We start from the raw sequence: 26,351 nt of genomic DNA, 5'->3' as shown, positions 1-26,351 counted from the left end.
ACAGCATTCCATGCACTTTTGGCATTTAGTCATGCTGGCCACATGACCACGGAGACGTCTTCAGACAGCGCTGGCTCTTTGGCTTTGAAACGGAGATGAGCATCACCCCCTAGAGTCAGGAACGACTAGCACATATGTGCAAGGGGAATCTTTACCTTTACCTTAACTCAGTTCCAAGGAGCATAGGAAAGTGTAGGTCATCATACTATCACTAGGAATCAAATCAAATCAAACTGTTTTGTCTGGTTTTGGAAGTTTTCATGTTGCCCATGAAAAGTTTTTTTAAAAAATGATTTCAACAGATTAATGGAGGAAATAAGTGCCAGCTTTGCCCCTTAAACTTTTTTGCACTTACAAAACTCGATTAAAACCACTTTTGCCCTGCTTGTTTTGAGACAGTCACACTTAGGTTTGTGGATTGCTCATTCTATTTTATAAGGTCACTGAATGTTAAAGGTTTCCTAAAACTTTCATAAGACTATTTCTGTTTGTAATTGTTAAGTCAGTTCTGTTGAGGGTGGCTTCAGTTAGAACTTCTGTCTCTCTAATTGGAGAACTTAAATGCTGTCAGAGACCCTGACATTCTGGAGTTCTGAATGTGGCCATGTTCAGCTGGTATCCTGTAACTCTTTAATCCAGTTTCCAGTTACAGCATCTAGGTTAGAGGAGGATGGCCTTTGATTCTGTTTTTGATAATAATAAAAAAGTTGTGGATGAGGCAATTAAACAGGGGTCTATGATAACTGTCATTCTGTAGGGCTTTTCTGTCAGTGTTTTGGGCAGACAACAGCTTGCTAGTCATAGCCACAACTCTCCATTGAAGACTGGGAGATATTCTGTCCACCAGGCGCCTTACCGGAACAGGATAGTAGACCTTATCAGGACAAAATTCACCTCTTTTGATGATAGACACAGTTACCTGGTTTGCAAGCCTATGCAAGTTCAAATAGTAGTATTCTATTCTTTCCATTGGGTGTGGAGGCTCATGAAGGGTTGTGCCTTGAACAAGAATAGCCAGTATTTCTCCTGAGATAGATTGGGATATGATCAGATTTGAAAATTTTATCAGATTTCAGGAGCAACATACTAAAGAAATATAGAGAATTTTGCTTTGAAAAATAAAGAAATAGCTTTTTGGGAGGCAGTGAATATCTAGGCAGAGTCACTGCTACCCTGTTGTAGTAAAAATAGTAGATTTGGTCTTCCTTTAAAAACAAGACATGCCATTAGACTGATTTGGGCTAATATTGCCTGTATCCAATGTTGTCATTGGTCAGAAGAAAATGTGGAAGGGATCCACTGAAAAGGCGATGAGAACCAAAAGCTGACCTTTGGCACTTTACAAAGATACTGTATATAATAAAGCTTTATTTTTGTTTAGAGCTGTCTTAAATTTGGGTGCATGCTATTTCATCATGTTAAAACAAAAACTTCAGCAGTAATTTAATTTTTCCAATGTAGAAGATTCTACAATAGTTCTTTTTTAAATACCAGTGTTCAAAAAGTTCGACCTTCCATGATTTTGTTTCATGAAAAAGTCCTGTTCATATCATTTCTTTAAAAAAAAAATATTGACTGGAAGATTCTCAGAGACCACCTTGACAAGTTTTTTGGCAAGGTTTTTCAGCAGTGGTTTGCCATCATCTTCTTCTACTTTATGTGGTTATTTCTACCACCCACAGGTATTGAATTAACCTGATTGCCTGGGTTTATATTTACATACTATTGAAGTGGCCACAATGGATGGATTTTACAACAAACAGAGCCATTTATTTAGTCTAATGTGATTAATTTGTAGTTCAGTATGCTGTACTAGTCCAGAAACAGAGTTGATTAAACCATAAGTTGTGTGAGCGGAATCAGTCTCTTAGTGGATGTAACAATCATATGACACCTGCTGTGCAAGGTAGATCAAAAAAGCCTCAAAAAAGATTCCCACAATTAGCTAAATATGTGGGTTGAAGTAGGAGTTAGTCTGCCGTTGAAAATAGAAATGACAGGGAAGCATTGAGGGAAAGAATCACCATAAAGATCTGAATCATACAGGCAGCACTACTTTCTTTTCCTCTTTGTATGAGAATCTTGCATTGTGAGTTAGGAATTTTTCACATTTTGTGAGATGATTTCTACCCCTGGACGTTAGACTACTGTATCCTTCTTTGATTTCCAAAATTTCCATGGATTTTTTGAAAATCATTAGCCCTTGATACCAGTCTCCTACTCGGAAGAATGGCCTTGTTGCTGCTCTATATCAAGACAGGAGGAATATAGACAAAAGGAATGTAGAACAGGGTAGATTAGATTCATATCCATGTTGTTTCCAGACAGGTTTCGTTATACTTAATTCTTATTCCAGTTCTTAATGCTAGAGAAGAGAGTCTGAACTGTTCATAGGAAATTGTGTGGGACCTCTATGGATTATGGCAGTGATATTTGGGGCAGGCCTGGGGTGTCTTTAGGGGCTAGAGGTCAAGAAGTTCTTTACTAATTTGACAGTATTTTCTATCACCGAGGACCCATATGTCAGATAAGGGTTAGATTAATGCCATCCATACAGGATTTTTCTATTTGGAAACCTCATCTCAGTATCCAACTATATCTGGTGTTCGCAAGTTTTTGCATGCAAGGGCTAGCTTCAGCACATTTTTGGCCCTCTAAAGCAGGGGTCTCTAACCTTGGTCCCTTTAAGACTTGTGGACTTCAGCTCCCAGAGTTCCTCAGCCAGCTTTGCTGGCTGAGGGACTCTGGGAGTTGAAGTTCACAAGTCTTAAAGGGACCAAGGTTGGAGACCCCTGCTTTAAAGACCGCAGAGGATGTATGCAGTGATGTCATCAAAAGCCAAAATAAGTAGGGCACTTTTTATCTATTTGGAAGGGAGCATCAAGGAACAAAATAAGTATGTTAAGATTCACAGGGATTAAAATAATCCTTTTTTTTCTTAAAAGGAAAAAAAATAAGTGTAATTTGGGATGAAGCTGTCACAGAGCTGGACTTTGTCAGAGAAAACTGTGGCCATCTTTTATCTTCTGGAAACTTCAAGAGTGAAGTTCCCTCTTCAGTTATAGCAGCTTAGGATCTCAGCAAGTAGAAAGAGTGGTGGCAATGACTTTTGTCAGCTGCTGGTTAGCTCATGTAGCAAACCATAAAATGGGTAAATTTTGAAACTGAGCAGTGCTTCAGATATAATTCCAAAATGGTGCTTTGGAATGTGTCAGAATGTAAGGGCACTGTGTGATTATACTTATTGTGCCAATATCTCATATTGGTTTTGTGAACAAAGGGCTTCTGCTGCATAAAAAACTATCAAACAGCCTATGACAAGCAGCAGAAAACATATCAGCATAACATCTGCTGCTTTTATTTCAAATTCCTATTCTGCTTATTCTGCTCTGCCATCAAATGGTGGAGTCTTCATTTGAAGGGTTCAGGGCATTTTAAGGGAAGGCATTTCCCTGATTTTATTTCCTTTCCTGCCTGCATAGCATTACTGACTGAGCACCCATCAATCATTTTCCTTCACGTAGAATAGGGCTGGAGTAGGGCAAGAGACAAGTTCTGGCAGATAGGTAGGCTGATGGGTTTAGCCATCTGTCAGTCTCACTCCTCACTTTGTATAAATGTTTTGTGTGGGTGAATTCAAAGAGAGCCAGTCTAACAGCTGATCAGCATAGGTGGTAGAAATTGCACAGTGAAGCAGTAAAGCCTTTCCTCTGTACTTGTATTATTCTTTATTCAGAGTCATACCTTGAGGCCATAAATTAGCTTGGAGATCTGGTTGATACTGGGAAGAGCCCAGTTTGCAAGACCTAGACATCACCCTGAGATTAATTCAGGTCTCTATCAGCTTCAAATCTAATAGCTATGAGCTTCCAATCCTATGACTTGTGCTTTTGAAGCGTTTTGATTTTAACTGGGTAATCTTTCTGCAGCTACTGTTCGAATGTCCAAGACAGTAGTACGTAGTAGTAACTGAGGTTCTACCTTTTATTTTGTTCTCAAATTTGATGCTCAACTCTACAAGGTGAGGAACTTTCAGTGTATGGGCTAAATGAGCCATTCAGCTATAGCTGAGCTTGTCTAGATCAGATTTTCTTATCTATATTCTTGACTTCATCCAGGTGCAAAATTTCAAGATTTGGGAGAGAGGTTGTAGGTTGATATAAAGCCAATTCTCACACAGACATGACGGCATTGGGCTTCTTTTTCTTTTAGCACTGTTTTAATAGTATCACAAATACAGAACGTGTTAAGAATATCTAATGAGGTATTCTTAAAAATGTATCTTTGTGAATCAGTTGACTGTGCATCATACAAATTCAGTTGCTAAAATGCTTGTATTACTTGCAACTTGCAACTACGGGAACTGAAAACTTATTTATTTATACAAGCAGGACTGGCCTGACTTTTTAAATTCTAAATTTAAATTTTAAACTTTTAATGGTAATTTTATTGGGTATTTTTATGGTCAATCGACGGTTTTAATTTGGCCTTTTATTGAATAAGTTTTTTAATGGTTATTTTAATATGTATATTAATTGTTTTAAATGAAGGCTGTACACCGCCCTGAGTCCTTCGGGAGAAGGGCGGTATAGAAGTTTGATAAATAAAAATAAATAAATAAAATAAACTTCTGTCAAGTGTGTGTGTGTGTGTGTGTGTGTGTGTGTGTGTGTGTATTTATTTATTTTCGTAGGTTTTCACGAGTATAGGTATGTAGGTCTTGGTGTATTCGGGTCTTTTCCTGTGTAAGGTTGAGAGTATCTTGGCGACGTTTTGACGAGGTCTCACTCATCATCTTCAGGCTGGTGTTTTCGGCTTTGTGCTTGTGCGAGCAAAGCATGGTCGGAGCTGCCGTCTCTGTAAATACTGGTGGGGAAGTGGGGAGTGTTGACTTGGTTGCTGTAAGCGGGTTGGTTGGCTGTGTGGTGCATCTTGATTGGTAGATGGAGTGGGTGTTTACAGATTAGTCAGCTGTTTCATAGCATCCTGTGTGGGTGTGGTCCTAGTTGTGTGCCCATTAGTCTTTTCTGTTGTAACGACCTGGGTAATGGGCTGTATGGAAACGTCCTGAGTTCTGGGAATGTGACCTCCTATAGTGGTAATGGGCTGTGTGGAAACGTCCTGAGTTCTGGGAATATGACCTCCTGTGGTGGTAATGGGTTGTGTGGAAACATCCTGAGTTCTGGGAATGTGACCTCCTGAGTCTTGTGCTGTAACATCCTGGATGGTAGGTTGTGCTGTAACGTCCTGAGCTTTGGTGTTGTGGCCTGTTGGTTCTGTGATGTAATGTCCTGAGCAGATGGCTGTGATGCAGCATCCCGGGTTTAGGTTTGGCTCTGAGTTTGAGCTCTTGTCATGTGTTCATGGCATATGTCAGTTTGCTTTTTGTGGGGATCGGAAGGGGGCGCAGCATCCGGTGGTGCCAGCATGATCTGGCTTCTGGATGGTGGTTGTGTTTCGTCTGTGGGATGGGTTTGGGTTTTATTCTGGTGAGGGTGATTGGTGGTGGCGTTGTGTGTTATCCTGGGTCCGGTGTCAATTTTCATGGCTGGGACTTGTTTGTTGACTAGGACTTTTATAAATATTATAAATATATAAGTGTTTTTCTGTTGAAGCACCTGGTCTGCCCCAATGCGGGAGGGAGCATACTGCTTCCCTTTCGCCTTTCTGCTCCAATCCAGGAGCCCTCAAGCAGTCACATTCACGACAAACCATTTTATACCAAATATATATTGCTGATAAAGAAATAAAGGGAAACTAGTATAGATATATTTTAAGCTACAGGTAAGACCAACACCCCTTTTAGCTTTCATCATCTAGCCATACCCTTACTCGGATTCAAACTTGGGCTGCCTGCATATTAGGCAGTTGTATTAATCTCTGAGCCACAAGTTTTGCTCCTTTTATCAGCTGAGTCACGAGAGAGATTAAGTGTTTTTCTGTCAAAAACATATATATTTCCATTCCATTGTGTTCAATTCTCAGAGACTACCTGGACAAGTTCCTGCAGTTTTCTTGGCAAGGTTTTCAAAAAGTAATTTGCTATTACCTCTTTTGTAGGGCTGAGAGTTGATCTCCCAAGGTCACTCAGCTGGCTTTGTGCCTAGGGTAGGACCAGAACTCACGATCTCCTAGTTTCTGGTCTGATGCTCTAACCACTACACCAAACTAGCTCTCACTGAGAGTAGTGAAAAGTAATGAAAAGGTCACACATTTTTTATCAGTGAATAAGTTGCAAATCTAAGTCTGTTGCTCTGGGGTATAAGGAGAAAAGATCAGAATAATTTTTAGTTTGTTTTTAATAAGCGAGTCTTGTGGAAAATAATTTATTGTGACATTATCTAATTGGGCCTTCTAGTACTTTTGATAAATGTCCTTTGTCTCTTTTTCTACAGAATAGCATCAGGATACCCTTCTTCTTTCTGCAAAAGTTGGATCATTCCACAAACTGGATATAATTAACCAAAAGGAGTTTGTGTTTTGGAAATTCTCTAACCTCTAATATATATATATCCAAAGGCAGCATGCTGTGATGGGGCTTTTGTGAGTTTAGCTTGCCTGCCATGCACCCTACAGGGAGTGTAGATTCCAGTTTTTCCCGTACGGCTGTGCAAACACTGTCCCGTAGCCACTGCCGGAACATAAAGCAAAAGATTTCTCAGTGGGAAGGTCGGACAAAAGGGGTCTGCCAGGAAGAAAGGCAGAAACTGAAGGATTTTGGGGTCAGATATGGCCTGGACAGCAGGGAAAAGCCATCAACTCTTGCACCGGACAAGAGTATAGAAGCAAATGTTCAGCGTTTAGGCTTAGATTTGTGGGAAAACTCTAATCTTGGCTCTGTGACCGAGGAGGAAGAGGAGGAGGATGACCACCATTTCCAAGAGATTTCCAGAAACCATTCAGTGGAGCAACTTTCTAGTGACACTTTATCTGAAGCAGCAGATACTACAGAATGGCCACGGGAGAAACTGCCCCCTGGGAATTTCTACACCTCACGAGGCCTATGGAAACAGATGGAAATTCTTCCTTTTGATGGAGAAGCTTCTGTTGCACTGGACTTAAAAAGGAAACGGGAAAGCTGTGGTTCGACCGAGAAGGAGCTGAATGTAGCTCCAGCAAAGAGCCTGGAGACAATATATTATGATGTGGAAGGTCAGGAAAGGCAGCCAGCCATCAACCCAGTGCCCAAACCGCAGAGGACTTTCCGTTACCATTCTGAGAAGGACCAGGCAAACTTCGCTAATGGATACCACAGCAATAAGAAGCCACTGGAACAGCTGTGTAATGGGAGCTATCCTGCAACTGCTTCCTGTGAGTCTGGCCGCAGAACAGGCAGCAGAGGAATCCGAGGCAGATCTAAGAGGTGGGTTGCAGCTTGACCTCTTCTGTAGGGGATGAATCTAATTTGCTTTGTTTGTACAAATTAATTACTAAGACTGCAACTTTCTGGAGCAGTAAGTCATTTACATGGAGAAAATCTATGTATGTATGCATGTGGTGCTCTATATGGGGTTGCCCTTGAAATAATCAGAATACAGCAGTGTGGACAGCCTTGGTATGTATGTATGTATGTATGTATGTATGTATGTATGTATGTATGTATTTATTTATTTATCAAACATGCACAAGATAGCAAGGACGGTAGGCACGCTGGTGCGCTTATGCACGCCCCCTTTACAGACCTCTTAGGAATAGGGTGAGGTCCATGGTAGACAGTTTAAAGTTGAAGCTGTGGGGGTTTGAGGATGTAACAATGGAGTCAGGTAGAGCATTCCAGGTGTTGAGCACTCTGTTGCTGAAGTCGTATTTTCTGCAATCGAGTTTGGAGCAATTTACCTTGAGTTTGTATCGATCATTTGCTCATGTATTATTATGGTTGAAGCTGAAGAAGTCATTGACAGGTAAGACGTTGTAGCGACAATTTTGTATACTATGCTCATGTAACACTTCTGCTTCATGAGCTGCACTGGTTGCCAATTTGCTTCCAGGTATGATTGAAGGTGCTGGTCGCTACCTATAAGGGCTACATGGCAAACATCCTAATTACTTCAGGAACCACTCATTGTATCTATCCAGCTGGTTTGATCTGGCTGGGTTGAGATATTGTGGGTTCTGTTGATTAAACAATGTCATCTTTCAGGGCCCCAGAAGTCTGCCTTCTCTATTGCCATGCCTGCTCTCTGGAATCAGCCCTCCCCAAAGAGTTTTGACTGCTCCCCTCACTCTATTGCCATTTTGAAGGGCCCTTAAGAAGTGGCTTTTTGCTCAGAACTTTGGCAAGATGATGGACACCATTTTTCTTTCTTTTCCTTGTTCCCATATAGTTTGTTTTTCTTTGCCATGTTTGATTATTTGTTTTGTGTTTCTTGTATTTTTACTTGTTTTTAAATGTTTTCAACAATTTACAAACTGTCTAGTGTCACTGAATTATTATCATCATCATTATTTTATTGCTAAGAATCAACACTGGCTTGATAGCACACATAATCAGTCAATCAGTAAGTCTTCTACTTGGGGTCATTTTTCCTCATATAAACATTAATGTGGAAGTTTGGATAATTCTTGAGAAAACAAAACATTTTTCCATTTAGAAAATTGCTTCCATTTAATTACATAATTTCGTTCATTGGAGTGGAGCACATGAATGAAGAAAATGTTTGTTTGTTTTTTGAGTAGTTGCAAAACTGTGTCCTAGCATTCATCCTTGTAGTATGTGCCTTTATTTTTTGACCTTTGGCATGCAAAGTGTTACATTAAAATAGAATTTCAGCCTTGAAAATGAAAACATTGCATTTGTTGCTATGTAAGAGGAAGCTATGTGATCATAAAATTAGACTAAAAATGGGTAGGCAGTCCCTGATATGACTGTCTTTGAAAGATAAAGACATTTACATACAGTATGTCATATTCAGCATTAATGCATGATGTGGATTATCCTGGTGCAGAAATTTATTTTAAAGTGGAATATTTATAGTTTATTAGTGTGTCTGGAAGTTGGCATGAAAAGCCAACATCCTGCAGAAATTGCAGATGTATTTCACATTTTTGATCATGTGAAATGAAGGATGATAGCAACACTATCACTGATACGGTTTGTATCATGCACTAAGAGCTATTCCCCTCTGTTGAATTAAAGTGCTGTCTGTTGTTCCTGTAAATTGGCAGAAAATTATACTGACATGATATTTTCTGCCCCTATTGCCAATCCGTATCCTGTCTCTGTTGCCCACGGTGCTGTCTTGGTTATGCATATGCAGTGTGTGATAGGCAAAAAGATTGACTGATTCCTCTGACTTTCCTCTCTTTCCTTTTTTTTTCTTGCATGTCATCAACCAGCCAAAAAAAAAAAAAAGACAAACACAAACCAGCCAGTTACAAGTACTGCAATGAGAATGACTCTAGGCTCATCCATGTCCTCCTTCTTCTTTACCTTAATTTGTCATAATCTGAATAAAATTAAATCAATTCAATTAATATTGTATTAAATATAAAAACAGGTAGCCCTCAGTTTATAATGAAATTGGGACTGGAAATCTGGTTGTAAATCATTTTGGTCATAAGTCCAGATGCACATATGACTAAACACAGGTTTTTGACATTTTTCACAGGGATTGTCTTCTGAATGGACCTTTTTTGGCAGAAACCAACAAAACCCACCACAAACTGGCAGAAATTGTTACGAATTGCAGTCATGTGACTACAGGGTGCTGCAGCCGGTCATAGTGGCAATTCAGTTACCAAGCACCCAAAATGCAGTCACTTTATCATGGGGAGCACCATTTTACAATAGCTGGAAGTACTTTACAGGCCATAAAGCACAGGTGTCAAGATCATCATAACTCTAACCCAGGGGTCTCCAACCTTGGTCCCTTTAAGACTTGTGGACTTCAACTCCCAGAGTTGAGCTTTGCTGGCTGAGGGACTCTGGGAGTTGAAGTCCACAAGTCTTAAAGGGACCAAGGTTGGAGACCTCTGCTCTAAACTGTTATAAAACAACCAGTTGAGAACTACCCTATAGACACATGGAGACATAAAGTAGCTGAGTATAACCAATGGTTTTACATAGAATATATCTCCCAGTCATTATTTATTTACAGGCAACAAATTCTGATTTTCAGATTCCCTCATGTGTTGTCTTGGAGTTGTACTGTGGGGTTGGTCCTATCATTTCAGTTTTGCTGTTTCAGTCCTGCATTAAAATGATACAGAATATAGACAATATTGCTGGTGGTACTATTATTTGATTGACAATCTAGGGGACATCAGATTCAAGAGAGCTACTTTAGTATCTAAGTTCTCTTCTTTTTCCTTAGAAGAATAAATATAAAACCAAATAAAAATTTGGTGTGTTTTAAAGCAGGGAGTCTCCAACCTTGTCAACTTTAAGACTTGTGGACTTCAACTCCCAGAGTACCTCAGCCAGCTTTGCTGGCTGAGGAACTCTGGGAGTTGAAGTCCACAAGTCTTAAAGTTTGGAGTTGAAGTCCACAAGTCTTAAAGTTGACAAGATTGGAGACCCCTGTTTTAAAGTATTGTGAGTCTCCCATTTTTGTGGTTTGCAAACTATATTTCATGGCTTATATTATGTAACTTAAAGCACTTTCAAGTGTGGCTATGTTAAATAAACTGCTTTAGTATCAAGTCAAATTATCTTCAATGGCTCCTTCGCCTCTTTCATTCTACATTGCTGGTGGAAGATTGAGAAAGACAGATTTTCCAAAATTGCGCACATGATTTTATTTTCTAAAACATTCCAAGAACAATTTTGTAAATACATATTATTTATTATATAGATAAATATATTATTTATGTATATTTTAAAAATTCATCCATTTCTAGGTAGCTTGCTTTAAAAAAAGCTAGGAGGTAAATAGGTGCGCTTGGGTCTGCACCTAAGATGTGTGATAACATATCCTATTCTTATTTATAGAAAGTCCTTTGAATTTGAGGACATCCAAAGTTATCGAAACAGACTAGCAGCCATCGAGTACCAAAAGCTTCATGAAGAGCTAAATGGCACCACACGTGTCTGTCTCTATTGCACGCAGTCAGAGGACAACCTCTATGAGGATATTATTGGTAAGATTCCAGATCCATCTAAAGGAAACAAGAAACAGCCTTCTGAATGAAAAGTAACTGCTACGGTTCAGTTCTAGAGAATTCCAGAATACATTCTGATCTTTTGTATTGATATATTCAAGGATATCTGATATATATACACAGTTCCTCCACTGGGAAGCTAGAAATTAAAGATAGTCATTTGGGGATTTGCTTTGATTTCTCTATTTGTCACTCGCTGGGTAATAACTTGATGCCAGTTTGTGCATATGGAAAAATAGTAATTGGCAAATATATGTGGTTGGTTTGTCTACCCATGTTCTGCTTCAAAATAATTCTTTTTTCTAGATCCTGCAAAAGAGAATCCCTATGAGGATATTAAAGTGAAACCTTTGTGGAGGATCCCATCTAATTGGAAACTGCCTCCTCCCCGAAATACCTTCAAGCCACCCAAGGTGAATGAACGTTTAGTGATTGTCCTCTCTAGTTAAATATTGGGCTTTGTGCTGGTGCTACACAGGGTTTAGGCATTATCGTGCAGAAATCTGAATAAAATGAAGTTATTTGTCTACATTGCTCTGTGATTATAAATAAATAGGTGCCTCGTTGTTATGCCTTGTCTTTATTCCCATGTGAATCATCACATTGCAGTTGTTCACTGAAGAACATAGAGATATGTAAACCCACTTTTAAGAGAATGGATGCCCATTAAACTGATTTAACTTTGTTTGGTCTCTATTTAATCTGAAGAGGATACTTTGCCCTCCCATGCACAGAACCAAACCAAAACAACAGCAGCAAAAAGGACTAAAAAGAGAAAATTGTATAGTATTTGTACAGTTGTGTTTGGGCATAGGTTTTCCTTTTCAGGAATGGATTCATATGGATGTGATCCAAACCTAATACTAGTGTAGCTTGCCATTTGCTCAACCAACCAACCATTTCTTTTCTCTTCCCTACTTACAGTATATCACAGAAGTGAGAACACCCTCTCACATTTTGTAAATATTTAAGTATATCTTTTCATGTGACAACACTGAAGAAATGACACTTGGCTACAATGTAAAGTAGTGAGCATGCAGCTTGTATAACAGTGTCAATGTGCTGTCCCCTCAAAATAATGCAACACACAGTCATTAATGTCTAAACTGCTGGCAAACAAAAGTGAGTACACCCCTAAGTGATAATGTCCAAATGGGGCCCAAAGTGTCAATATTTTGTGTGGCCACCATTATTTTCCAGCACTGCCTTAACCCTCTTGGGCATAGAGTTCATCAGAGCTTCAAAGGTTGCCACTGGAGTCCTCTTCCACTCCTCCTTGACGATGTCACAGAGCTGGTGGATGTTAGAGACCTTGTGCATCTTCACCTTCCATTTCAGGATGCCCCACAGAAGCTCAATAAGGATTAGGTCTGGAGACATGCTTGGCCAGGCCATCACCTTTACCCTCAGCTTCTTTAACAAGGCAGTGGTCATTATGGAGGTGTGTTTGAGGTCGTTATCATGTTGGAATACTGCCCTGCGGCCCAGTGTCTTGACGGGAGGAGATCATGCTCTGCTTCAGTATGTCACAATACATGTTGGCATTCATGGTTCCCTCAATGAACTATAGCTCCCCAGTGCCGGCAGCACTCATGCAGCCCCAGACCATAACATTCCCACCACCATGCTTGACTGTAGGCAAGACACACTTGTCTTTGTAATCCTCACCTGGTTGCTGCCACATATGCTTGACACTATCTGAACCAAATAAGTTTATCTTGGTCTCGTCAGACCATAGGACACGGTTCCAGAAATCCATGTCCTTAGTCTGCTTGTCTGTACCAAACCGATTGCGGGCTTTCTTGTGCATCATCTTTAGAAGAGGTTTCCTACTGGGATGACAGCCCTGCAGACCAATTTGATGCAGCGTGCAGCGTATGGTCTGAGCACTGACAGGCTGACTCCCACCCCTTCAATCTCTGCAACAATGCTGGCGGCACTAGTATGTCTATTTCCCAAAGTCAACACACAATAAAGCAACACACACTTCTTTGGTCACTCAACTTCTTTGGTCAACCATGGCAAGGCCTGTTAAACTGCTGTATGGTCTTGGGCACCATGTTGCAGCTCAGTTTCAGGATCTTGGCAATCTTCTTATAGCCTAGGCCAGTGATGGCTAATCTTTTTTTCCTCGGGTGCCAAAAGCATGCACACAAGATAGCACTTGTGCTTGTGCCCACACCCATAATGCAATGCCCCTGCACATGCGCGCACAACCCCCCTGCACATGCATGCCCGACCCCCCTCTGTGTCCCATTTTGGGTCTAGCAGGCCTCACTGAAGCCTCTGGAGGCCGGAAATGGCCTTTTTCTGGACTTCCGGAGACCTGTTTTTCACTCTCCCAGATCCTCTGTGTGAGCCCTGTACTTACCTGGCATCCAAAACAGACTGCATGGAGACTCCTGGGAGGGGTGGGATGGCATGGGCATGTGCGTGCGTCTCCTGCATGCACGACAGAGACCTGAAAATCAGCTGGCCGGTGGGAGGCACACGTGCATGCACAGTGGAGCTGACCTAGGGCGACGGCTCGCATGCCCGCAGAAATGGCTCTGCATGCCACAGGTGGCATGCATGCCATAGGTTCGCCATCACGGGCCTAGGCCATCTTTATGTAGAGCAACAATTCTTTTTTTTCAATCCTCAGAGAGTTCATTGCCATGAGATGCCACGTTGAACTTCCAGTGACCAGTATGAGAGAGTGAGAGTGATATCACTGAATTTAACACACCTGTTCCCCCTTCGCACCTGGGACCTTGTACCACTAACAAGTCACATAACACCAGGGAGGGAAAATGGCTACTTGGGCCTCATTTGGACATTATCATTTAGGTTGTACTCAATTTTGTTGCAGCAGTTTAGACATTAATGGCTGTGTGTTGCTTTATTTTGAGGGGACAGCACATTGACACTGTTATACAAGCTGCATGCTCATCACTATACATTGTAGCCAAGTGTCATTTCTTCAGTGTTGTCATGTGAAAAAATATACTTAAATATTTACAAAATGTGAAGGGGTATACACACTTCAGTGATGCTTATGTAGCTGTTGTTGCTTAATTAAATCTTCCAATATTTCTTACTATTAGCCATACTGACTGGGTGTTAAGATTTTAGTAACCTTTAGGGAATTAGATGTTATGTGCTTTTTTATATGGCTGCCAAAAGCAGGTTAATATCTCTTACCTACCTACTACTTACCAAAGGTACATATAATAATAGCTGAAAAGATGAAAATGTTCCATCCCAATTAACTTTTCGTACTTAGTACAGGTAGTCCTCGACTTACAATGATTCATTTGGTGACCGTTCAAAATTATAACATTATTGAAAAAAGTGACATGACCATTTCTCACACGAGTGTGGTAGCATCCCCATGGTCATGTGATCATAATTCAGACTGTTGGCAACTGTCTCACATTTATGACGGTTGCAATGTCCCAGATCATGTGATCACCTTTTGTGACCTTCTGACAAGCAAAGTCAATGGATAAACCAGATTCGTTTAACAACAATTGTTAAGTGAGTTATTGCAGTTGTTAAGTTAGTAACTTAACAACTGCAATAACTCACTTAACAATTGTGGCAAGAAAGGTAGTAAAATGGGGCAAATGTCTCACTTAGCAACATAAATTCTGGGCTTAATTGTGGTCGTAAGTCGAGGACTACCTGTAGTGAATTGGAGGATAGGAGTAGATTGCATATCTTTGATGGTTTGGGGAAAAGGAGATGTTTCCCTGGCAGATGAAATTATAATAGCTACTATTGTTAGTGTCTATTTTTCTATACCAGGCCGGTTAAACTGGCGACCCCTGGGCCAGATGCATCACGCGCAGGCCACGCCCACCCTGGCTCTGCAAAGACAAAAAACGTCACGATACATCACATGACACGATCAAATTTTACACCCCTGTTGTATACTGTTCTAAAAAAGGAATGAGCATGTGTTATTTTATAGGAGTTTAATGAAGTACTGACAGCTACCATTTAAAAGGAAGAACTATTTTAAGGCAAAAACCATTTTGCACGAAGAAGGGCGACATGGGGGTATAAATTGTTCTTCTGCAACTAACACCAATACTAATCCATTTTTCTTCATGTAATTTAAATCAAGGTTTTTTGAGTATTTATTTATTTATTTTAAAAACTTACATGGCCGCCTAACTCACTCTTGGCAACTCCAGGCAGCTTACAAGGTTTAACCCCAAAGTTGATTGTTGTTTGGTTTCTTTGTGTGATTTAGTTATTTTTAGGCGTAATCAAGATGGTTTTAATTCGGAGTGACTGCATGAACCATCCTGCCCTATCTGCAATAATAACGTGTAATTCTCCCTGGGACATTCCTGTAGCTTGTTTGATCTTGTCCATCAATCTAGCCTGTTGTCTTCTTCTTTTAACCTGCCAAGCATTAAAAACTTTTTAAATCCATCCTTCACTTGCCTCACATGTCCAATGTTCTTTAGTTTTTGCTTTCTGCCTAAAGAGTGCACTCTGCACTACATCCTACAACATCTTGAGTCTCCAAAGACCTATGCAAGGGTCCTTTTTGTAGACTTTAGTTCAGCATTCAATACCATCATTCCAGACATTCTCCTAACTAAGCTAAACCAGCTACAGGTACCGGAACAGGCTTGTAAGTGGATCACAAGCTTCCTAACAAACAGGAAGCAGCAGGTGAAGCTAAGCAAGATCACATCAAATACCTGTACAATTAGCACAGGGGCCCCCCAAGGCTGTGTGCTCTCCCCACTTCTCTTCTCTCTGTATACCAATGACTGCATCTCCAATGATCCATCTGTTAAGCTACTGAAGTTCGCAGATGACACAACAGTGATTGGTCTCATTCGAGACAATGACGAATCCGCATATAGACGAGAGGTCGAACGACTACCTTGTGGTGCAACCAAAACAATCTGGAACTGAACACACTCAAAACCGTAGAAATGGTGGTAGACTTTAGGAAAAACCCTTCCATACTTCCACCTCTCACAATACTTGACAACACAGTATCAACAGTAGAAACCTTCAAATTTCTAGGTTCTATCATATCGCAAGATCTCAAATGGACAGCTAACATCAAAAACATCATTAAAAAAGGACAACAAAGAATGTTCTTTCTGCGCCAACTCAGTAAGCTCAAACTGCCCAAGGAGCTGCTGATCCAATTCTACAGAGGAATTATTGAGTCTGTCATTTGCACCTCTATAACTGTCTGGTTCGGTTCTGCAACCCAACAAGAAAAACACAGACTTCAGAGGATAATTAGAACTGCAGAAAAAATAATTGCTACCAACCTGCCTTCCATTGAGGACCTGTATACTGCACGAATCAAGAAGAGGGCCGTGAAAATATTTGCAGATCCCTCGCATCCTGGACATAAACTGTTTCAACTCCTACCCTCAAAACGACGCTATAGAGCACTGCACACCAGAACAACTAGACACAAGAACAGTTTTTTCCCGAAGGCCATCACTCTGCTAAACAAATAATTCCCTCAACACTGTCAGACTATTTACTGAATCTGCACTACTATTAATCATTTCATAGTTCCCATCACCAATCTCTTTCCACTTATGACTGTATGACTATAACTTGTTGCTGGCAATCCTTATGATTTATATTGATATATTGATCATCAATTGTGTTGTAAATGTTGTACCTTGATGAACGTATCTTTTCTTTTATGTACACTGAGAGCATATGCACCAAGACAAATTCCTTGTGTGTCCAATCACACTTGGCCAATAAAAATTCTATTCTATTCTATTCTATTCTATTCTATTCTATTCTATTCTATTCTATTCTATTCTATTCTATTCTATTCTATTCTATTCTAAGAGAGCAATCAGCCTTTATTTAATCCAAGACAGATTGACTATAGTCTATGGTACTTTTAATTAGCAGTCTAATACAATTGTCCTATTTTTACAGGACAGATTAGCAATGGAAAAACTGCTGCAGAAGAAAAAAGCCTTGAATTTAAACTCTAGCATAAACCTATATAAAGACTTAACTGGCTATGCTCCTCAGTGGGATTACACCATTTATTCCATCGTCTTAAATCATTTGTAACATTCACTAGTTCTTCCCTTGTAAGAAACTCCAATCTTTTTAAACATATTTTCCCTTCTAACCATTGGTAAAATAAATCCCATATCTTGTAATATTGCTTATCTTCCTGTTCTCTAATTTCAAATGTCAGTTTACTCATTCTGCACATTCCATTATTTTCTTAATAATATCATCTTGCAATGGTAATTTCTCATTTTTCCAGTTCTTAGCAAATACAATCCTAGCTGCTGTTACTACATTCACAATCAAGTATCTCAATTCTCTATTATAAATTTCAGATATAATCCCCAATAAAAAAACTTCTGGTTTAAAGTCTATATGCTTTTTTATCATTTTCTCCAACCATGTGTAGATTTTAGTCCAGTATCTTTTAGCTTCTACGCATGTCCACCACATATGGTAATAAGAACCAAGTATCTGATAACATTTCCAGCATTTTTCTGATTTGTTCTTGAACATTCTGGCTATTCTTGTTGGGGGTAGATGCCACCTGTAAAACATCTTATACAAATTCTCTTTATATGCAGTAGACATTATCATCTTATAGTTTTGTATCCACAATTTTTGCCATGTCTCTAAATCAATCTCATGTCCAAAGTTTTTCCCCCAAGCAATCATAGTCTCTTTAACTTGTTCTTCTAGTTTAACCTCTAATAAGTATCCATATAATTTTCTAATTAAATTATCATCCGTACCTGTTAAAATTTTATCTAGATTACTCAATGGGTAGAGGTATTGTACATGCAAACATACATACATACATACATATATACATACATACATACATACATGTTTCACCCAGCCATTCCTAATGTGTGCTTTCTGAGTAAATTATACAGATACGGGAAAATACATAAATTTATCGCACTGTTTTGCTTATTCTGAACTACTGTGTTTTCCTCTAAATTAATTCTTAGACCAGCTTCTCGCTCATCAGGAAGTTCCTTCTGATTATTATTTCTGTTAATTCTTCTATATTTTCTGAAAGAAAAACTGGTATGATTGGGCAGAGTGGGCATCCCCCAGGTTCACCTTATTAAGCAGTGCCATCTGGTGGGACCTAGGAAGTGTGCCTTGTCTGTAACAGCACCTGTTGTTTGGAATCACCTCAGCCATCTCAAGACGCAATTGACCTCCCAACTTGCCTGAATTTAAAACTTAGTCTTCCCCCTGGCCTTGGTTGAATGAAGGGGTGGGTCTTGTTTGTTTTTGGCTAAGAAGGGTCGTCGTTCCCTCAGACTTTCTATCTGTGTCATCTGTATTTTGTGGGCAGTTTTATTGTGCACTGCCCAGAATTATGTTACAAAAACATAAAATAATTCATTCTCTATTTAAATGTTTACCTATTAATGTTAACATATTCTACATTCTGGCATTATCTCCATAAGATCTCTCTCCATATATTTTAATGGTGAAATCTTAAGCAAAATGTGGTGAAAATTGGCTCAGTAATTTGTTACTATTACTATTACTGCTGCTTTCTAATCTGCACTTTGTGTTGTTCCATATTTGTTGACATGGATTTATTTGGACTTCAACTGTCTCTTTGTCTTTAGCTTTAAACGGTTCAATAGATATTTCATCTGCACCTGGTACTTTCTTATTAACAGCAGATCTGTTGCCTGTCGTATCTCATTCTCTTGTAGAATTAGTTCCTGAATGTATTTTGTTTTTACAGATATTCCTGTCAATCTATAATATTACTTGTAAAAGATTTTGATATTTAAGTATTTAAAATATTTCTATACTACTTTGTTTTGAAGTGAAATCTATGAAATCTCTTTTTTCACTATTCTTGAATAGTGAATAAATTTTCTGATGATTTTTTTGGATCTTCTTAAATGGATTCCTCATTTCCTTTTCTTATTATCTTGTCCTCTTTGTTGACATTTTTGATTAATATATCGTTCCATGCCCTTTCTTACCTGACGTTGAAATTTGTTGACATATGTCCTCCTTGTTGTTTAAGGCAATATCATCCTCCTTCTTTTGATGATTGCTTGTGCTAAAATTAGCCCGTATTTTCCTCTGTTGAAATTTTGGATCTTTTTTCTGTGAAATTTTGGATTTTTTTCCAGTTTACTTTTTCTTCAGTCTCTTATATCTTCCTATAGAATAGATCTTCATGTGCAGTACTGTATAGATTATGTCTTCCTATAGACATACCATATACAGTATGTTGCTTATATTAAAATCTGTTTGTGTATTCTTAATTTGCTCTTTTTAATTTAATTTTTTATGTTTTGCCTATGTAAAAGATACCTTTTCAAGTCCACCCCTTGATGATTTTATCTATGCAAGATTTTTTTACCTTTTTAATCTAGTCAACAGAACTGGGATTTATGATAATTTCCCATCCAAATACTAATCAGGCCCCATCATGCTTAGCTTATGGGGTCAGCTACATACCTCTATCTGCCGAGGTTGAAACTGATACATCTGAGTCACAATTTCCTATGTTCTACAGTAATATCTCTAGAAAGCTAGAAAAAAGAAACTGCAAGGAATGATGACCTCTGTGGGATATTTTATCTTGAACAATCCTAAATTTCTCTGTGATTTATAATCTGGTCCAGTGGTTGATGGCCATGATGGATATAATAATTAATTCATTTCTGGAAGCTACATCTCTCGTTTCTGTCTCTCTTTTAATTCTAAGTAGAATTCATGGGGAAAGGGAAGATTGGGACTGTGGTTTACAAGGGCACGGACGGGGGGAGGATTTCATTTTTTCCTTCATTGCACAGTTCAAACGAAGAGCTCTCATATCTATTAGTCTCATTGTTACCAAACATTGATTCCTAGAGCAGGGGTGTCAAATTCAGGCCTGGGGGGTGCTTAGATTTGGCCCACAGGGCTGCCCTGGAAACAAAGAAGGACCGGCCTGCGGTGCCTCTGCCAGGAAAAACGGAGCTCGGGAAGGCCACATGTTTTCCCTGGCAGAGGGTTGCAGGCAGGGGTGAAATGTAAAATTTGTTACTACTGGGTTCTGTGGGCGTGGTTTGGTGACTGGTGGGCGTGGCCAACTTTTTTTTTTTTTTTACTTTTAAAAGCATTTTTTCTACAACCTCTTCGGCCGAAGAGGTTGTAAAAATGCTTTGAAAAGCCTGTGATGATCAGGCAACTCAGCAGGATCTCCTGAGGAAAAAAAGCTTCTAAAGGGTTCTGACGATCCCAGCTGAGTTGCCTGATCGCCAGAACCTTTTAAAAACATTTTTTTTACAACCTCTTCAGCTGAAGAGGTTGTAGAAAAAATGCTTTTAAAGGGTTCTGATGATCCCAGCTGAGCCGTGTGACCATCAGAGGCTTTTTTTTTACTTTTAAAAGCATTTTTTCAGCCAAAGAAAAATGCTTTTAAAAGTAAAAAAAAACCCTCTGATGATCACTCGGCTCAGCTGGGGTGGGGGTGGGGACAGGGATTTTTGCTACCAGTTCTCCGATCCACCCGCGATCTGGTCCGAACTGGGAGCATTTTGCAGGCCATCACAACTGAAAATAGAGTTCATGAGTGCTGCGTGTGGCCCTCCTGGGCTCCGTTTTCGCTGGCAGAGGGTTGCAAGAGGCCATCGCTACCGGAAAAAGAGCTCGGGAGCCCATTTTCGCTGGCAGAGCACTTGGGCCACCAAACTTTTAGACCTTCCTGCTTTCACTCTTCTAAAAACCAAGCCACTGTTTTGCATGGTGGGATATATTGTTTTTGAGTCTGCATCTGTTTGTATCAAGTTCAGTGGGAATTGCTTTCTTTGTAAAACATTAGCATTCTTTTATCCTTCTTTCACATTTCTTCAGCTTCTCCACAAGCCGCACTTCTTTCACCGTAAAACCTTGGAGCTAAAGAACACACGGATCTGTTTGCGCGGGAAGTTGCCGAAAGATTCAACGCTACCTGTTACGTTAACCGAATGGAAGTTCTTCAAAGCAGGAGATGTTGGAAGCAGGAAGAGAAAAAATCTTCCCCGGGTAAGGACTGAGCCAAAATATTAATAATTAGTTGCTAGACAAATACCAGCTTCTGTTGCCATTTCCTCTCCCTATCTCCTCTGTACCACAGCATTTGGATGGGTCATTCCTATCATTTTTAATGATTGGGGTGGCAATTCTGTCTGGCCATCATTCAAGCTAGCTGAATTTTGGGAGTTGCCATCAGATTACATGAGAGCTTAGGAACTGCTGTCACACTATATCCAGAAGGTCTTGCAATAACAGTGGATTGTTATTTCATATGTTTTCAATCTGAATTCAAAATAATCCTAATAAAATAAATATTCAGTATACAATATTACATAAAAAGACCCTAGTAGGAAAATAACTGAAATTATATCTTTACCAAGTTATCTTGATATCCTGTCCTGATTACCATGCAGATTTGCTAAGATGTCACTGGCAATATTGGGCAATATGTAGTTAATACACAGTTAAGTTCCCACTTACACCAGGAGTAACTCAGGAACACACCCTCCTGTTAAAAACAGGAGATGAGTTCCTGACTTAGATTGCATAAAGTGACCTTGAGTTCATTTTATTTTGCCTGGACTTCTTTCCCTGAGGTTGCTTATTACTGATTCAGGGTTTAATTTTCAACTGTTCTGTACTTTAAAAGCTTTTGAGCAGATAATAAAGAAGATTGGAGTTCTTTACAAGGGGAGAATTACTGAATGATACAAATGATTTAAGATGATGGAATAAATGGTGTAATAAGATAAAATATTGATCTAGAATAATTTATATCAAATGAGAGAATAAATATTATAAGGGTTAATTGATTAAAATATTTGGATATATATTGGACGATAAAATGTAAGATCAGATAAATTAATGATATGTATATGTTAAAATTGCACAAAAGATTTGTAACTGACCCACCGACACATTGTATTTGGATGGAAGATGCTTTTATGTTTGTTTGTTTTAAAAATAATTTTTTTTCAAAAAAAAAAAAGCTTTTGAGCAGCTCATTAAAGATGAGGCTGTTATATAAAATTTCAGTGTAATTTCCTGATGTGCTTCTGAATGAATGATTAGCAGAGATGTGCAAGTAAGGTGAACCTAGAAAAACTGAGAAGCATCAGTTATCATCTAGAGTTGTATAGATTTGGATCAGTCTCTAGCTACTGGAAAGGAAAAAAGAAAGAAAGAAAGAAAGAAGGAAAGAAAGAAAGAAAGAAAGAAAGAAGGAAAGAAAGAAAGAAAGAAAGAAAGAAAGAAAGAAAGAAAGACTCCCTGTTCATTGAAGAAATTGGAATCTTTTACAATTAGTATTTTTTATCAATTTTAGTAATTTAGTAATTTTTAATAATCTACATATGCATTGTCGTCTAATGAATCTACAATCATGAAATATTGCAAAGGAAAAGAACTGCAGATCAGACATCATGTTTACTTAAGAATTTGAGCAAAAGAAGGTCCCATTTCTGGTTACTCAAAGCCAGAAGGCAAAAAGAGTCACATTGTTAGTTAGAATTTATTTCCATTATGATAGAGGGAATAGGTGGACAGAAGGAAAGCCAGCACATATGCAGGTCAAATTTGCTCTCTTTCTAAGTATTGCATATCAATATTGTGTGGAGCATACACAGATGATTAATTGAGCCACAAAGGATGATTAATAAGCCCCATATGAGCATTATGCCTCAGACAAAAATGATCACCCCAACCACTTTCAGAAATGTGAGAGTAATTTACTGAGAGAGGAAGTGCATGTTATTCTCTCATCCTGAACTCATAGAACTTGGCCATGATTGCTGGAAGAATGCCCGAGTAAGCCAAACATTCTTATTCAATTCCAGCATGGAAAATAATGTATTCTCCAGCATCTTGACATCATGCATTCAGCTCTCAGCATTTTCTAGTCATTCTTGAAGCCATTACAAATATTGTAGGCACCAGACTTTGCAGGAGTCACCTTGAAACTTGTGCATTGGGAATGCACATTTCCAAAGTCTCTGTGATGTACCTGTATTCCAGAAAGCATCAGTCGCAGCTCCCTGATATTCTTTTACATGGTACCATACATTTCTGAGTCCATTTCATTTTTTCATGTTTAACATCCAAGATCTGAAGAAGCTCTTAAACCAATCATTTAAATCAAATTTGGGGAAATTTGGGAGGAATGGAAAAGAAGCAGAAGGAAAGAGTGGAAGACCTACAGAATTTCTTGCATAGGTACAGACTTTTCCTGAGGTCAAATTGTATCACCTTTGCTCTGAGTAGCAGACTGGATCTCTAAAATTCTTTTTTTTCCTTTTTACTCTACTTAGGTTGCTATAGTTAAGACTAAGAACGGTTCACCTGCTAACTGCCTTCTGTCTCTCTATATGACTTGCAGTGAAGGGAATAACTGGACCCCACCCTGTTGCCTTTGCTTTGGAATGCTGAATGCATTCTTGAAGCCGGGCAAGAGTGAACTTGGCCTACATGCCATTGTCTAAAATAGCAAGTAGTTGAGCAGGAGCTGAGATCGTCAGCAAGTTTTGACTAGACATGCTAGACATGCATGTGGTGTAGATCTTTCTGTTTTCTGCCTATGGCCTGAGATACTTGACACCATATGATGCTTGATGGGTTGGGCAGCTACCACCACCACAGTTGAACATGTGGCTGTTTCTATGGAAATGGTAGAAACCAACTATTCAAGAAAAAGTGTATTTAAGAATTATACAATTATGCTCTAACAATTTGTTTTTTACCAACTGCAAATGGCAGTATCTAGCTAATCTTGGCTGATCACAGAAGCTAAGCAGGATTGGTCCTGGTTGGTAAATGGGAGAATACCTGGCAGTTCTAGGCTGTTATCTAGATAAGAAGTTAACAAAAATCCTGGAAAAACTAGTGGCAAATCACTTTCATAATGTTTGCAAGAAACTGATGTAGATGCAAGACCAAGCTGAGCACAATGGCATCTTTACTTCAAACTATGCCTGCACCAAAAAAACAAAACAAAACAAAACAAAACAAAACCCTGTAATGCTTGGAGACAGAGCATTCACCGCATAGAACCAGCGAACCTATTTACATCCATGTTTTGTTCAATTTAGCTTTCATCATGGATTAGAATATTTTTGGTATCCAGATTAAAGATCATTCTACATTATTAGCACTATGCAGATGAAAGTAATCTGTTCTGTTTGGGGCATTTGTGTTCCCGTCAGTTCTTCTATTATAGCTCTGCTAAATTTTGTAGTGTTTTCTTATATTAGCCTGTGTATAAAAATGTAGTTTTTCTTTCTCTGAAACTTATCATCCCTCTTGATGATTTCTTTCTTAATTGGGTTTCAGCTTGTATTGAAGATACAAGAGATCTTTGATTCCAGACGAGGAAAGAAACGTGTGAAGTTGGTGGTACAAACTGGAAAAGAACTTTCTCCAGCCAGAGGTATAAATCCTGGGCTAAATGCAATTCTTCTGGTCAATTCATTATTTGTTTGTTTATTTTTATTTGATTTTCTTGGTTTTATTTAATTTTATTATTTAATTTTATATATTATTTATTTTTTGGCCATCCATCTTACCACAAGATAATTCTGGGTGTCTTACAATATCAAAAAATAAAACTATATAAAACCTATACAGAATAAAATACTATGAAAATATAAAAATTACACCCTAACTAAAAGATGGGAAGGGCAGGAGCAGGATGGGGTGGGGAGTGAAATTCCTATTGATCAATCAACCACCTTCACTGTGATGCTCTCCCACTAGAGTCCCAAGCCAACTGGCAGAGCCAGGTCTTAAATTCTTGCAGAAGGTCAGAGGGTTGGAGCCGACCTCACTACAGGGGACAAGTGGTTTCAAAGGGCAAGAGCGACAGCAGAGAAAGTTCTTTTTCTGGACCCTGCCAGCCGGAACACCCTGGCTGATTGGGCCCACAGCATCCCTCCTTTGCTAGCATGGGTGGGACGGACCAGTCCCATTGGAATGAGACCTTTCAGTAACCTGGATTTAATTATGTTAATTCTGAGAATTCCCTTGGGAAATATTGTGATCTGTGATTTCTCTTTTTTTATGCTGTTGCCCCTTTAGGACAGTATAGAATTTTTGTTGCTAAAATGAGAAGAGCAAGATTGTATTATTTTGTGTGGGTGTATATATCTTATCAATAGTCCTTCCTGTTTTAGATGACTTTCCTCTTCCACATGTGCTGAAATACAAGCTAGAGCCAAGGGCTGTTTGTGTAATCTACATTTTGCAAATCAATGATGCCTACTTGCCTAGTAATGTTAAACAGTTGATGGTGATGCATCTTCTCAGTCCTTTGCATTGCATAATGGAGAAGGTGCCACCACAGAATTGTATAATGAGCTTGACTTGCTTTATTTAACACCTGACACATATGTAGATATGTTTTTGAATAGATGCCTTTACTGTTCATACAATTTTTCCCAAATTTCAGGAACATAATTGATTGTTATTCTGTCAGATTGCTTCCAACATTTCCAGTTCTACTAAGTTGGCAAAATCTGAGGGAAACTTTTTGTCATTTCAGGTGAAACCAGTGGATATGAGAGTGAACCAGAGAATCTCCCGAAAAGTGAGTGAGTGAATCACTGGGCCTAAGACAGGTCAAGTGGCATAATTATACCTTGCAGATAACTATTGAGAGTGTCTATGTTCTATGCAAATTCTACTTACCGTATATACTCGAGTATAAGCCGAGTTTTTCAGCACATTTTTTGTGCTGAAAAACGTCCCCTCGGCTTATACTCGGGTCTATACGGCTTATACTCAAGTTTTTTTTTTTTAAGCCCCTCGGCTTATACTCGAGTATATACGGCTTATACTCGAGTTTTTTTTTTTTTTTCACATTTTACGGACTGAAGCCCTGCGGTGCAGTGAGAGGCGGGCGGGGAGCCGCCAGCCTTCTCAGCTGAGGGAGGGAGGGTTTCCCCAACCGGTAGGTGCCTCATTTCCCACCCTCGGCTTATACTCGAGTCCCCAGTTTACCCCAGTTTTTGGGGTAAAATTGGGGACCTCGGCTTATACTCGGATCGGCTTATATTCGAGTATATACGGTAGTCAATGAAGTACTTTGGGACTGAGATCTATTTGAATAATTGAATAATTGGAATGGTCACTATTTGCTGGACAGAATGGATGCATTATGATCATTTAAAGGCTTGTAAGGCTCCATTTTAGAAATCCATTAAGAACTGGGTTGATTGAGAGAAGGAATAGATGGGTTTAGA

The 26,351-nt window shown here is 39.1% G+C and overlaps 1 protein-coding gene across 4 annotated transcripts in view; it reads left to right on the top strand.

The window, feature by feature from the left end:
• Positions 1–26,351, top strand: part of DENND2C (DENN domain containing 2C) — a 72,338-nt gene that overhangs the window by 21,957 nt on the left and 24,030 nt on the right. For all 4 annotated transcript variants that reach the window (XM_058176868.1, XM_058176866.1, XM_058176865.1 and 1 more), the window contains exons 2-7: positions 6,396–7,363; positions 10,931–11,079; positions 11,407–11,513; positions 20,959–21,129; positions 24,445–24,541; positions 25,652–25,696. In XM_058176868.1, the coding sequence (XP_058032851.1) occupies positions 6,564–7,363; positions 10,931–11,079; positions 11,407–11,513; positions 20,959–21,129; positions 24,445–24,541; positions 25,652–25,696 (1,369 nt within the window). In that variant the 5' untranslated portion in view covers positions 6,396–6,563. The remainder of the gene's footprint in view (positions 1–6,395; positions 7,364–10,930; positions 11,080–11,406; positions 11,514–20,958; positions 21,130–24,444; positions 24,542–25,651; positions 25,697–26,351) is intronic.

Source organism: Ahaetulla prasina, chromosome 3 (genome assembly GCF_028640845.1).
Source record: "Ahaetulla prasina isolate Xishuangbanna chromosome 3, ASM2864084v1, whole genome shotgun sequence".
Taxonomy (NCBI): Eukaryota; Metazoa; Chordata; class Lepidosauria; order Squamata; family Colubridae; genus Ahaetulla; species Ahaetulla prasina.
Note: the sequence above shows the minus strand (reverse complement) of the source record. Positions and strands in the feature narration are given on the sequence as shown.